The sequence below is a fragment of the Struthio camelus genome, chromosome 8 (assembly GCF_040807025.1).
Source record: "Struthio camelus isolate bStrCam1 chromosome 8, bStrCam1.hap1, whole genome shotgun sequence".
Taxonomy (NCBI): Eukaryota; Metazoa; Chordata; class Aves; order Struthioniformes; family Struthionidae; genus Struthio; species Struthio camelus.
Window position 1 is genome coordinate 9,926,520 of NC_090949.1, and position 13,982 is coordinate 9,940,501.

At 59.8% G+C, this 13,982-nt stretch overlaps 1 protein-coding gene across 3 annotated transcripts in view; it reads left to right on the top strand.

Moving 5' to 3' along the window:
• The window catches only part of UAP1 (UDP-N-acetylglucosamine pyrophosphorylase 1), a 30,637-nt gene extending 18,613 nt beyond the window's left edge, over window positions 1–12,024 (top strand). Inside the window, exons 1-10 of one of the 3 annotated variants that reach the window (XM_068952060.1) lie at window positions 2,178–2,513; window positions 2,606–2,810; window positions 3,571–3,746; window positions 4,215–4,387; window positions 5,842–6,035; window positions 6,491–6,634; window positions 7,232–7,420; window positions 7,979–8,026; window positions 10,724–10,790; window positions 11,456–12,024. In XM_068952060.1, coding sequence (XP_068808161.1) covers window positions 2,180–2,513; window positions 2,606–2,810; window positions 3,571–3,746; window positions 4,215–4,387; window positions 5,842–6,035; window positions 6,491–6,634; window positions 7,232–7,420; window positions 7,979–8,026; window positions 10,724–10,790; window positions 11,456–11,548 — 1,623 coding nt within the window. In that variant the 5' untranslated portion in view covers window positions 2,178–2,179 and the 3' untranslated portion in view covers window positions 11,549–12,024. Of the gene's footprint in view, window positions 1–2,177; window positions 2,514–2,605; window positions 2,811–3,570; window positions 3,747–4,214; window positions 4,388–5,841; window positions 6,036–6,490; window positions 6,635–7,231; window positions 7,421–7,978; window positions 8,027–10,723; window positions 10,791–11,455 lie in introns of those variants that run through there. The other 2 variants (XM_068952058.1, XM_068952059.1) reach the window with 2 other exon arrangements.
• The last annotated feature ends 1,958 nt before the right edge of the window (window positions 12,025–13,982 follow it).

The window sequence follows — 13,982 nt, forward strand, 5'->3', positions numbered from 1 at the left end:
TTCTGGTGTTTTCCTGTTGTTAGTGACAGAGGCATAACAGCGTGCTGCCAAAAGCCTTTGTTGGCTGCCTTCTGGCTGGGCTTAGATGTTTTTCTCAGCAGCGGGCTCCTGCCCTGCCTCGCTCTCTGGTGTGCCCTGCTGAGAGATGCCCCATGGCTCAGTCTGAACGTTTCTCCTGCGCAAAGTGCAGCCGTTTTAGACTAACGCCACTGATGTGTGGGGGGGAGTGATGAGAGAGGGAGTTCTTTGCACTTCCACCTATTTAGTATATGCAAGGAGAGTAATTGGTTTTTAAATCACTGGCTGAAGCGCAAGTCAGCTCTGATCCCAATTTTTTTCTCACTGGTCTCCAGCCTCCTAAGGACAAAGCGTTAAGCACTGCGTTTTACTTCCATTGTCCTTTCAGAGTGTTCAGTATACTTCCCCGTGCCGTGCCCGATCCTGTAAACACGTGCCTCTGTTCAGATTAGATGTGAACTGTTGTATCCTGTCATGCACCATTGCTGAGCAGATGTGTGCCTGATACAGATGATTAATAAATGATGCTTCAATATAAAGCAGTTGCTCATCCAGCCTTTGTGGGACCGTCGGTGAAATGCCAAGTACTTAAAGCGAGCAAGCGCTTTGTCACCCTGCACGACGCTGACATGGGTGTGAATCGGACACGGCATGTCTGGGATCTGGCGGTCGAGTTTTGGCTCTCAGCGCGACGGCGCTCAGCAGCGCGTCGCCTGCCCGACGTAGGGAGGGCTGGAGGGTGTGCAGTGCCGCCAGCCCTCCGCGCGTCCCTGTGCCGCTAACGCCGCCCAAGCTGCACTGGGAGTTTGCACCGAGGAAGTGGCAGCCCTTCCTGAGGAGGGGGTCAGTTTTTCCACCTCGTGGCGGTGCGAAGACACCCGCGTGTGCTGCAGCACACCGGCGTTCCTCTGGCCCGTGCTCCGTTATAACAACTCGTTAAGTGATGTACTCAAGAGGAAAAACAACCTCTCTGCTCCCGAGAGCTGCTGCAGGCTTGTGTAAGGAGGAGCGAGGCTGTTCAGCCCGCTGCGTGTCCGGGAACCCGTTTGTATTGCACAACTTTCTGCGCCCTCCCTGCCTGCAGCTCTTCACTAAGCCGCAGCACTGGTGCGCGGCTCCAGCCGGAGCGAGGAAACGGTGCGTGCGGGGGTGAGGCAGAGGCCAGACCGCCAGAGTTTGGCAGTAGCACGCACTGATTTTTACCACCCGCCCCTGTAATTACGGGGAGAAGGATCCAGGCAGCAGCGTGCACGCTGGATACCTCCGCAGCGGATGCAACTGCAGAGCGTCTCCCGGGGACAGCAGTTTGCTACCGCCCCTTTCGGCGCGCCTTGTAGCCTGCTTATATCCAAACTGCTTTTTTCCTGCCTTGCCCCGCAAGTCTCGACTCTCCAGCTCCCTGCAGGAGGCGGAGAGGCGCCAGGCGGGGTACCAGCGCGGTGGGGGCCGCGGCCTTGCTACGCCTCGAGAAACTGGGACTTTCGGGAGGTATCTCCTTCCCTCCCGCCCTGCGCGTCTGGCCCAGGCACAGCTGGAAACGGGCGGACTCTTCCTGGAAAAGGCACCCGAGCGCTCCCGGCGCTGCGGAGACGCCCGGCCCTTCCCAACCCCCTGGGAGCCCTGCTGCCAGTGCACAAACAAAACGAGAGAGGGGAAAAACAATCTCCCTGTCCGGGCGGCGTCGAGCCGACGAAGCCCAGGGTGCCCGCGCCGGGGCCGGGGGGGCCGTGCCCGGTGCCCGCGGCAGCATGCGGGGGGCGGGGCCGGGGGGCGGGGCCAGCCCGGGGGCGGGGCTTCCCCCCGCCCTCCCGCAGCCGCTGCCAGGCGCCGTCGCTGCCAGCAGCGGGGCCCGAGCTGACGTGGCGGGCGTTGCCATAGCGCTGGCTGCTGCCGCTGCCGCCCCCGCCCTCGCCTCGGCGCGGCCGCTCTCATTGGCCGCGCCGCGGGGGGCTGCCACGTGCCCCCCGCGCGGATTGGGCGGGCGGCAGCGGCCAGGCAGCTGCCGCCGTGACGCCATCGCGGCTTTGGGGCCGGGCCCAGCCAGTGAGGGGCGCGGGCCGGGCGGCCGCCGCCTCCCATTGGCGGGGGCGCGGCGGCGGGGGTGTATAAAGGGGGCGCGGCGGGGGCGCGGCGGCCTAGAGGGTGCGGGCGGCTGGCGGGCATGGCGGGCGAGGCGGCGGCGGCGGGGCTGGAGCGGGAACGGGAATGGGAGCCGGAGCCGGGGCTGGCGCGGCAGCTGGCGGCGGGCGGGCAGGGCCACGTGCTGCGCTTCTGGCCGGAGCTGGGCGGCGCGGCGCGGCGGGCGCTGGCGGCGGAGCTGCGCGGCATGGACGTGGCGGAGCTCAACCGCTTCTTCCGCCGCGCCCGCGCCCAGGCTGACGGCGGCGGGGCCGCGGCGGCGGCGGGGCCGGACGCGCGGATGGAGCCGGTGCCGCGGGACGTGCTGGGCAGCGCCTGCCGCGACCGCGGCCTGCTGCCGCGCTGGGAGCGCCGCGGTAGGTGCGGGCGGGCGCCGGGGCCGGTGGCGGGGCCGGGGCCGGTGCCGGCGCGGCGGGCCCCACGCGTGTGCTTTCCCCCCGCGGCGCAGGGCTGGCGGAGATCGCGGGGAGCCGCGTGGCCGCGCTGCTGCTGGCCGGAGGGCAGGGCACCCGCCTCGGCGTCCCCTACCCCAAGGGCATGTGCGACGTGGGGCTGCCCTCCCGCAAGACCCTCTTCCACCTGCAGGCCCAGCGCCTGCGGCGGCTGCAGCAGCTGGCCGAGGAGCAGCACGGCACCGCCTGCCACATCCCCTGGTAAGGGCGCCCGGCCCCATTGGCGTCGGTGGGTCACGGCCCCGTGGGTGGCGGGTGCTGGCTGGGGCCCGTTGGTGTCGGTGGGTCGAGACCCCGGGGGTTGGCACCAGTTGCGTCGGTGGGTCAAGTCACCACGGGTGAGCCCAGGCCCCGCCGGCTGGTGTTGGCAGGTCCCTGTTGGCGCGGACCCCGTTGACATGGGAAGGTCGAGGCCCCGTGGGCTTGGTGGAGACCCCTTTGGTACGACCCCTGTCGACGTTGATGTCAAGACCCAGAGTGGCGTCATTGGGTCGTGCCTTCGGAGGCCCCATCAAAGCCCCCGGAGTTGGCAGGTTTAGCCCCAGCAACTCTCAGGAGCGCAGCTCGCGTTGCCTGTGCCCAGCTTGTTGCAGAGGCCAGCGGAGAGGGTAGGGAGCTGGGAGGTGAGGGGGAGCACTGGTCCAGGGACCCCACCGTAGCCACGAGTGGGCGTTTGGGCAGTCTGCGTCACGAAGGGAGCCGCCTGCTGCAGCTGGGCGTCCCGCCTGCTGCACAAGGGTGGGTAGGGTGGAGATGTGTGTTGCGCACAGGGGTGGGGCCCTTCTCTTGGCTGCCAAAGAGATGGGTCGGATGAGGGTCACCTTCCTTCAAAGGATTTTGGGCAGAGAGGGAGGAGTGCCCTCTATGGGGTGGGCTGAAGCAGTTTGGCATGCTTGAGGCAGGGGGCATTGGACTCTCCCCTGGCCTCCCTGCTGATTGCGGCTTTTCTGTGCTGTGGCAGGTACATCATGACAAGCGGCCGGACTATGGAGTCCACCAAGGAATTCTTCCTGAAGCACCGGTATTTTGGCTTACAGAAAGAAAACGTGATCTTCTTCCAGCAGGGGATGTTGCCTGCTATGGGGTTTGATGGGAAAATCCTCCTGGAAGAAAAGGGCAAGATTTCCATGGCACCAGGTCTGTGACCAAGAGCTGTTATTAGAGACGCGTGGGGGTGAGATGCCTTTGGGTGCAGCACTGAGCGTGACTGTATGAGAGTCAGCTGAGCTGATCTCTCAGCTCACAGCTGCTGAGATGACACCTCACTGCCTTGCCCCGTTGGCTCCCTGCAGCTTTTATCCCCAGCTCAGCAAGCAGCCGTTTTTTTACTAGCTTAATTTTCTGACATATCTGCAAGCTCAGTCCCCTCCAGGGGGACTGGGGTGCCTGAGACTGCTTAGGGCAATTTCTCATGCTGTGGTTGGTGCTTGGGTGATGCAGGCTGGGAGGTGCCTTACACAGCAGGGAGGAGTGGGGTACAACATCACTGGATGCACTGAGCCCGCTTCCCGGTGTCCTAGCTCTGCAGAGGAGGAACGTGGGTATGGGTGAGTGAGCGGGACAGCTGGGCATTGCTGTGGCTCTGATGCTCTCTTTCCTCCCCAGACGGCAATGGGGGCCTGTACCGGGCCCTGGGTGTGCATGGCATCGTGGACGACATGGAGCGGAGAGGCGTGCAGAGCGTCCATGTGTACTGCGTGGACAACATCCTGGTGAAAGTGGCTGACCCCACGTTCATTGGGTTCTGCTTGGAGAAGGGAGCAGACTGCGGTGCCAAGGTATTGTTCGTGGAGGCAGGCAGGCAGCTTTCCTTGGGGAGCGGCTCCACACCAAGCTGCCGTGTGGCCTGTTTGTACCAAGGGGGATCTGTCCTGCTGTTTGGCCCAGCTTCCCTGGCCCTTCCCTTGCCAGTCTGCTGCAGTCAAAAGGAAGGAAGAGCTAAGCACTGGGTGCTCACTCCTTAAATAGCAAGTGCTTCTGGAGTCCCACCAGCCCATTAGATCTGGTTCTGGCTTTGCCTCATGTGCTGCCTGCCTGTGCCTGGCCACCAAAGATGTTGCTGGCAAGACCTGGCTCTCGTGCCTGCAGGCACTGAGCTGGTCAGAGCCCCGGAGATGCTGTGTGCTGCTCCTTTCATGCCCTTCAAAGACACATGCTGCTGGCACAGTCTCAGGGCTGACAGCTTATCTGGTCTCCAGGGCCAAGAGCTGCTGGGGAGCCTTGGTCTGCTTGGTTCCCACCTGAACGTGGGGAACAGTGGGTAGCTGTTGTCAGAGCAGCTCTGGGAAGTCTTTGTGCCCAGGGACTCTTCTGCAGCCTGCTAGATGCCCCCACCTGTGACATCGTGGGCATCTGACCAAGGTGCAGTAGGTGCAGCTGACTTCTGACACTGCACTAAGCCCGTAGTCTTGCGTGTACTTTGCACACCCAAAGCTTTTCATCAGATTTAGATCAACAGTGAAAGGGGCTGTGTACCTATGTTTGCACTGGGCTGGGCTTGGCTTAGAGCCTGGGCTGGGGAAGAGCTCTGATAAACAGGTGATAGGGCTTGCTGGCCTTGAAGCTCTCCTTGTGCAAGCTGGGGAAAGGGAAAGTAGTTTCTCCTTCTGACCCAAGTGAAAGAAGGGGGAAATAAGCTATTAAATTAAGAACAGAAAGCCCAGTCTCCCTGAGCACTGTCTTACGATGGCAGAGTGATTCTCAGCTGGACTGGCAGGAATTGGCAGTGCAGGGTGCCCCAGCCACGGGGTGGGGGGGGTGGTCTGTCAGGTGCAAGGAAGAGGAGGGTGGAGACTCTCCACAGACTGCTTGTGGGCTGCTAGCACACAATCAGGTAACGAAAGAAAGGAGTCTTGTGGGTGACAGCTCTGCTGAGACAGCAGCCACCCGCTAGTGGTGTGCAGCAAGCTGACTGTTCCCCTGTGTGCTGAATGCTAAAAATATCCATGCCTTCTATCTGCCACATGAGGGCTTGGTGTCAGATTGTGCCTGCACCTTCTGAGCGTGCCTGATGCCTGTCCCCCAGTCCTGGTGTCTTACCACCTCTGGTCGCCGTTGCTAGAAGTAGAAGGGAGGGGGGGGAGGGCTCCAGCATCTGTATCTCTCCCCTCACCCTGCTTCCTTGCATAGGAAAATGTCTGCAGCTGCTAGATGGAAAAGGATGCATTTGAAGCATGGAGCTTTGGAGACAGCCAAATAACTGCCTTTTATTGATTGTGTTTCCCTTGGGCAGGTGGTAGAGAAGACCAACCCTACGGAGCCGGTTGGTGTGGTGTGTAGAGTGGACGGTGTGTACCAGGTGGTGGAGTATAGCGAGATCTCCCTGGCTACTGCACAGAAACGGGGCCCGGATGGACGGCTGCTCTTCAATGCGGGCAACATTGCCAATCACTACTTCACCACATCCTTCCTGAAAGATGTAGTCAAGTACGGGCGTGCTGGGAGCAGTCGGCTGCTCGCACACTTGAGAAGGAGCGATGACGCTGAAGCAGAGCTCGCTCTCTGGCTGTCTGTGCCTTGCTGTCTGTTGCTTAAACTCCAGCTGTTTGTAGGATGTGCGTGCTGGGATGAGGCCCGCGTGCTCTGTTCTGTGTCTAATGTCTGTCCCCTGCCCTTGCAGCTGCACCCGTGACCTGACCCCCATCTCTGTGCACGCTCCCTTCCTCAAGATGAGATTTCCCCCATCCGTTGCTGGCTTCCCCTTGCCAGAACAGAGCTATGCAGGGTCATCTGTAGTCTGGCTGCTGCAGGGATGAGAAACGCGTGTCTTTGGGGTGGCTGGGTGTCAGGGGCAGAGCTGCCTTTCTAATGCAGTGGCTGTCTTCGAGCTGGAGAAGTGCCGCCTTGGCTTTGTGAGTGACAGCTCTTTCTTGGCTTTGCAGCACTTACGAACCGCAGCTGCAGCACCATGTAGCCGAGAAGAAGATCCCACATGTGGACATCGCTACTGGGCAGCTGATCCAACCTGAGAAGCCCAATGGGATCAAGATGGAGAAGTTCGTTTTTGACATCTTCCAGTTTTCCAAGTAGGTCTGAAGTGAGCAGGCTGCTGGCTCTCCCTTGGGAGCTCTGAGACTCTCCAGGGTTGAGGGGGGCTGGGGTTAGGATGGGGTGGAAGCCCCCACGCTGTTCAGCAGCAGCGGATAATGTGTCCTGATGCGAGCGCGGATATGAGCAACAGGAGCCTCTTGCTCAGTCGAGCTTCAGAGCTTCAGTCGCTCCTTGCTTTTTGGCCAAGCTCCTGGACCAGAGGTGCAGTAGCCTGGTATCTCCTGACCCTACAGCTCCTCTGCGCACTTGTGGTGCCCTCTCCTGGAAGCTGGACAAGTTGAGCAATGGGGCTGTTTGAACTGTGCTCCAGAGAGCTCAGCCCGCACATGCTGTGCTTGCATGTCATGGTCTCTGTGCCCTGTTCAGTCGGGCCACGTGCCGGTCTCCGCTGCGCACATCTGGGTCCTCTTAGCTCCTTTGTGGTTGTGAGGACAGCTGGTGGGTACAGGTTGCAGGATGTCTGTGGCCCTGACTCCTCTAGCCTAGTAGTGGAGAAGCCAAAGCAAAAGGGAGCAGGCACGTTTTCCAAACCTGAAATGCCCTTTTCCCATGCCCTTTTCTCTCCCTGGCAGGAAGTTTGTGGTGTACGAAGTCCTGCGTGAGGACGAGTTCTCTCCTTTGAAGAATGCAGACAGCCAGAACGGGAAGGACAATCCCACCACAGCCCGGCATGCCTTGATGTCTCTGCATCACCGCTGGGTTCTCAATGCGGGAGGGCATTTTGTGGATGAAAACGGCACACGCATCCCCGCCATCCCTTGGTAAGCAACTGATCCTGTTACTACCCCGTGCAGCCGTTTGCCTTCCTACAGGTTATGGTTGCTGGCTTGGGTCCTGCCCTCCTGGTCAGGGTGAGCAAGGTGAGGAGCTCTCCCCTGGGCAGGAGAACCTCGTGTATTGTGTTTGGGCTGGGTTTAAAATGGTAGACAGTCCCCAGCCCTTCCCCAGTACCACACTCCTAAAGCCATGTTCCAGCATTGCCTAAAGCTGCTAGCCGGGGGCCCCTTCTCATGGGCAGCCTATGCTGTGGCTGGAAGAATGTGCTCTCTCTAAGTCAGCAGAAGTTTTCTTTCTTGTTTCGACCCCTGTGGACTGAATCCTGCAGATCTCTGTTGCACAGTCAAGCTTGGAGGAGATGGCTTCCTAAAACCCACACACGCTACCAGACTTGTGCAGCAGCCGGGCTGGGTTCCCTCAACTGAGAGACTTTCTGCTGCCTCTGAAGCAGCGAGGGAAGGGCTGGAGAATAGCATACCCCAGACTTGTTCTTCTGCTCTTTTTTTCCCCATCCTTATTAACACTTGTTTATTCCTACATAGTGTCACAAACGGAAGGTCAGATGCCATCCCAGCTGATGTCAATGACAAGTAATTATACAGTGTAGCTGGGCTGCAGTGCATGGTGGCGGGGCTGTGCTTAGGTACTAATGGGTTGGGTGAACCGCTGCACCAGGTCGCGGTTGCTGCGCAGGCTGTGGCGGGAGCGTGCTGGTGACTGGGCTCTGGTAGTCGCTAACAGGACGGATGGGCTCCAGGGTGCATGCTGGGAGCGGGGCATGTCTTACTAAAGGATCCTGTAGATGTTGCTTTTCACGGTAGCATCTGCTAATTCCTGGCACTCCTTTCTGCAGAGGCTCGGAGGTACCATGCAGTAATAACTTCAGGGGTTTCGTGCTGATACGTTGGGGTGGGAGAGGCTGTAGCTGGCCTAGCTCTAGCTGTGCTCCCTCTGCTTGTCTCAGACGGTGACATGAGAGAACTCAGAGGCTAAAGGAGACGTCAGGAGGGCCAGGCGGGGAGCTGTCGTGTCCGTGTGTGGCAGGCAGGGTCATGGTTATGGCTCCTCCCACACGGTGTCCTGCCACAACCACCTCTCACCCACCAGAGGCCCAGCGTTGGGCCTGCTGGGGTTAGAGCTTCTGTCTCTAGAGTCAGGGCTGTCCTGTCCCACACGTTACGCTTCTGGGCAGAGTATTTCCAAATGACTAGGCACAGCAAGGATCTGCTGTGTAGCATGTGTGCTTAGGTACAGCCTCCTGCAGGGTCGGCAGGATCTAGGGTCTTCAAGCTTGTGGGACTTGGAGTAGAAGATGATATTTTTGCCCTGCTGGGCTCACTAATGCTTGCAAGAATCTGGCAAGAGTTTTGCAGCTCACTTAATTGTTTGATCTGTATGTAATGTAGTCTGGCTAGAGCTTGACTGAACTGGGTTACTTAGAGGTGCCATGGGTTGGAGGACTGGCCACCCCCTCCCTGACCTCCCGTGGCAGAGCCCACTGGGGATGTGGGTGTGCTCTGCTGGTCTTGGCAGACCCTGGGGGAGTCGGGATGTGGTGACGTCTCCTCCCGCCCAGAGCGTGCAGGATGGCAGACAGCCTGTTGCTTATTGGAAACAGCTCCCAAAAGTCACCTTGAAGGCAGGATGCTGTTGTGAAATACACTGGAGTTTCCCTCCTTCCCGGCTTCAGTAGTCATCACAATCCTGTGTTCATCACGCCACTGCCAGAGTAGCACTGCTTGTACTAATCTCACCCAGTCCCTTAGCTGGAAACAGCTGCTGTCTCCCAGTGGCTGCCAGCCATCCAGAAAGATTGGTTCCTGAAATTGGATAAAATCATTATGTAAATGTCAAGCAGGCTTTGACATAGCATGTGTAATGCTTCATGTTAGGCCATCAGCTACTTTTTATGTGACTTCTGTAGTACATTCTCCTATAGACATAGGGAACATCGCCTGGGCTTCTGGGACTTAAAAGCTGAGAAGTGTCAGTGGGCTGGAGAATAAGAAAGCTTGTTATCTTCCAATCCCCTGGATGCCACTTTCAAGAGGAGAAGTCATATCTTCTACTTTTCGATGCATGCGCTTAGATCCTTAACTTTTAATGCAGCTTTGAATGCTTTCACATGTATAGATAGGCTGTCATTATGTTGGATAAAGGTTGCGCTTAATGGCAACTCGTTTCTTGCAATTATCTTAAAATGAATCAGACTAAGGAAAATACAAGTGCAAAAACTAGATTAGAATAGGTGAGTTCAGTTGTTGCATTTACGCACAGCTTAGACTGGCAGAGAGCTTGACCTAACACATGGCAGCAAGGACAAGCTTGGACTTGAGGGAAATGAGCGTTGTCGCAGACGACTTCCTGCAATGCCTTTCCAGCTGCGATGCCAAGGGGAGCCCTGGGGTACTGCAGTGGTTGCCTGTAGGCTCTGCTGTGCTTGGAGCTGTGCGGGCTTAGTCCGACAGCTCCTGCTCGGTGAGTCTTGCACGCCGGCTGGATGGGGGGAGCGTTTAGGGGGCATTACAAAGGCTTGATAGCAGCATGATGGAGTCGGGGACCCTGTGCAGACCCTTCCCGGCAGTGTAGCTGCTCCCCAGCCCCAGCAACAGGCAGCCCTGGCATGGGTCCATGGTTTTTATCCCAGCTCAGACTTGCATCCAGCTAGAACTTGTGAACTGAGGACCTGAAAGCCAGTTGACCTAAGAAGCGAAGGTGGGAGAAGCAGACTACTGCGAGGAGATTTCTGAGCAAGTAGCAAGCCCCAGCAGATATGCTTACCGTCTTTCCTAAACCTGTGCTTTAAAATGAGAAGCCCATGAAAAAAGCCTGCTGTGACCAGCCAAGCAGAAAGGTGCTTTGGGGGCACACTTGAGTGCACCTCTCTTGTGTCACAGGGGGTGCAGGAGGAGGAAGGGCTGATTAGCTTGCAAGCAGCCTCAAATGCAGTGGGACTGTGGTCCAGACCAGAGGCCTAGACACTGCTGTAGTTTGACAGGTGGAAGGGAACACGGATCCTTGTTACAGTTGCATCTAAAACCCTTTCCCTCCTGCCAGCTACTGCCATTAGCTAAACTTTAGCTAGCACCTACATGGAGAGCGTGCGAGGCTTGACTAACCTGGGGGAGCTCTGCGTTGGCGGGGTCTGCGTGGGCTGGCAGCCACCAGTGCCCAGCACACACCCGCCAGCTGCTGACCCAGTGTGTGCTGGTATGTGCAAGATTTCTGGGCCCTGGTCCATTTACCCTGGCAGGAAGTGACTAATGTTTATGACTACTTCTTTGCAGTTTGAAGGATGCAAGTGACTTGCCAATCCAGTGTGAAATTTCTCCCCTCATCTCCTATGGAGGAGAAGTAAGTATTCACTCTCCAGAGCTCAAGCGCGTTTACAGATTAGCCAACCCTGTGCGAGGCTCACAGGGTGCACGTGCTAGCGCAACCCTCCATTTGGAGGCCCCATGATCCCTGGGAAGGGAGGAGGGTTTGTGGCAAAAGTGTGACTCGAATTCACTGTGAAGTTTCCCGCACCAGAGTTGGGCTGGTGTCCCCCGAGCCCCCAACTCGGGAGTGGTTTCTTCCCTTGAGACTGGAGCCTGTCTGTGACTGGTTCAGTAGGTGCAGGTGACACGGGCTGCTGATTTGCTCTCCAAGAAATGCCACCCCTTCAGCTGTTGCCTTTCTGCCTTAGAAAGGCTGGACAGGGAGCCTGGTGCAGTCGGCCCGGCGCTGGCCGATATTATTGCTGGACTTTGCTGCAGCACGGAGCCCTGCGTGTGGCTGGGCTCTCGTAGCAGCTTGGAAGAGCTGACTTAGTTAACAGGAGGAGGAGTAGCTGTAGGGCAGCAGCGCTGTGAGCTGTCTGTTGCAGGTGACACCCCTGCATGAGAGGGGACCCCGAGAGTGAAGCCGTTTGGCGGTCTGGGCTGTACGCTAGCTCCCTTGTGTTGACCCAGCCGGTGCCCTCTGACCGCAGACGAGCAGCGTTCGGGTTCCTCACAAGCCACTTCTTGCTCTGTTAGGGCCTGGAAAAGTACGTGAAGGACCGAGAGTTTCGTGCACCTTTAATTATCGACGAGAACGGGATCCACGAGCTGGTGAAGAACGGGATGTAGCAGCCGTGGCAGCGAGGTGCCAAACCCCGACTGCCCCTCTCGGCTGGCGGACTGTGAATTCGGACGCATGAAGGTTTTTAGCTGTAACTGGTAGGGGCTGGTCCTGCTCACTCTGAACTGGTGTGCAGAGGAGGATGTAACCCACTTGGTTGTTGGCATGTCGAGTGCTTCTATTTATGTTTTAATTTTAAAAACAAACACTTTATGGGTTCCCCTGCCACAAAGCACAGCTGTAGTGCTGCTATTCGCACTTCAGGCTATGGGCTTTTATTTTTAAACATGTATATAGTAATAGTCATTGTACATGCAGAAGATTTTTATGGTACGGGGCTGGGGTTAATCTTGAATTTTTATTTTTCTCAAATATACATGACTATTTTTTTTAATAGGGTCCTTGTCATTGCCCACGTCCTCCCTTTTGGTTGTCCTTTGTACCTTGCACAACTGGAAGAACCCAATTAAACCTCTGAACCCCTCCTGCCTGTCATCTGGTGGTGTTTGGTGATGGTGGCGTTCCTTGGAGGAACGTTCCTGCTCAGTTCTGCTCTTAGAGCAGACATCCAACTGCTTTGCGCTAAGTGCGTGGCTCTTCCCAGCGCAGCAGAGGTTGCTGTGCGTAGCGTGACCCCTGGGAGCAGTCCCACGCAGGTCCTCTGGCACCAGGCGCTCGTTTGAAATGTTTCTCGAGGAAGCCCAGAGCTGCGTTTCCCTTTTGAAGTTCTGCAAATGGCAGCAAGCCTTGAACAGGTGGGAACCGGCAGGTGTCCAGCTCGAGCGGCGCCCTGGGGGTGAAAGCGGCCAGGCGCTGTGACGCATCTAGCAGAGCCGTGTGTTGTCCGCTCCCGAGTCCTGCCGCGGCCCCTGCCGTCAGGTGGGCGCAGCTGCCCTGTTGCCACCAGGGGAGAGGTTTTTCCCTCGCAGGGCTGGGAGCGGGGCACGGCCCTCTCCTGCTGGGGAAGTGGCCGAGTCCCGGGAGCGCGGAGGCTCCTGCTGGGCAGCCCCGGCTCAGCCTAACACGCGGCACAGGCTGCAAAACCGCACAGTGGCACCACCGGGTGAGCTCCCTGCAAGAGGGGACCTGGGTGGGGATGGGGGGAGCCCGGCCTGGCGCTGCCCTCCTGGCGCTGGGGTGCCGCACAACCCCCCGGGGCACGTCACCCTGGGGCGGGCTGGGGCCGGACCTCGGCACCCGGAGCTGCATGGGTGCTGCTCCTGCTTCCTCGCCGGCGATGCCCCAGCCTGGGGGCTGGGGCTGCGCGGGGGGTCCCGGGGCCGTTGCGGCCTGGCAGCTCGCCGCAGGCAAGTTGGGCGGCGTGTGGCTGAGACAGGCTGGCAGCGGGGCGTCCTGCGGGAGATGGGCTGGGCTCCCGGCCAGCGCGGAGCCGCGGAGAGTCCTCCCGCGGGTGGTCTGCCACGCTGCCTCCCCGTCCTCGCGGGCTCTGCGAGAGCAGCCGCCGTGGGCGTGGGGTGTCCCCGCTCCCCGGGCTTGGCGAGGGCCTGCAAAGCTGCACCCTGCTGCTCCTCCTCGTCGGCACGGGGCAGGCGCCCCGCGCGGGCAGCTGCCGGCACGCGGCACGGCCCGCCTCGGCGGGGATGCGCGCAGCCCCTGGCTGGCGCCGACCCGAAACGAGGAGCTGCGCCGTGGGGCGGGGAGGGGATGGCGGCTCCAGCTGGCTCTGCACGCTGGCGGGGGGGAGGTGGCGTTTGCCTTGGCTGTTTGGGTCTGTTTGCGCACCGACACCTTTGCGTTAGGTCTCGGGCTGGAGCAACGCCTCGCTGCCAAGTTATTTCAGCGCTGATTCCAGGTAGCGGGAGGAGCGGAGCAGGGCAGGCCGGTGTCTGTGCTGGTGCGCACGTAGGGGCGGGTGCGGGCGGGGGGCTGCGGGGACGCAGCCGTGCTCCGGGGCCCGCAGGAGCGCGTGCACGCGGGGCAGCGCCCCTGGGAGCGGTGCACGGCCCCGCGGCCGGCGCTGCGCCAGCCCCGGCACCGTCCTGCCTGCCCTCCTGGAGGTACCAGGAGTGCTGGGGCCCGCTTGGTTTCTGCCTTGCTTGTGTTGCCCCCCTGCCCCAGCTTCTCCTGTTGAGCTAAATCGGAGCTGAGCTCTGCTGCTCCCCAGCCGGCTCGCGCCTGCGTCCGGGCGCCAGCGTGCCGCTGCACGCCGGGGGGGGTTCAGCGTGCCACGGCTGCGCCGCCCTCGCTCCACTGGCGCCCAGACCCCACGGTGAAGGACCCAAAGGCTTCCTTCCTCCCATCCTTCTCGGACCCGCTGCAGCACCAGCTCCGCAGGGCTCCCGAGACAGCACCGCCCCGCGGCAGCAGCCTGCGGGCCCCGTCTGCCCAGGGCTGGTGGCAGCCGCGCTGTCCCTCGTTGTGTCGCTGGCACCCTGCCGGGTGGCCCGGGGCCTCTCCTGCCGGTGGCTCAGTGTTTGTCTG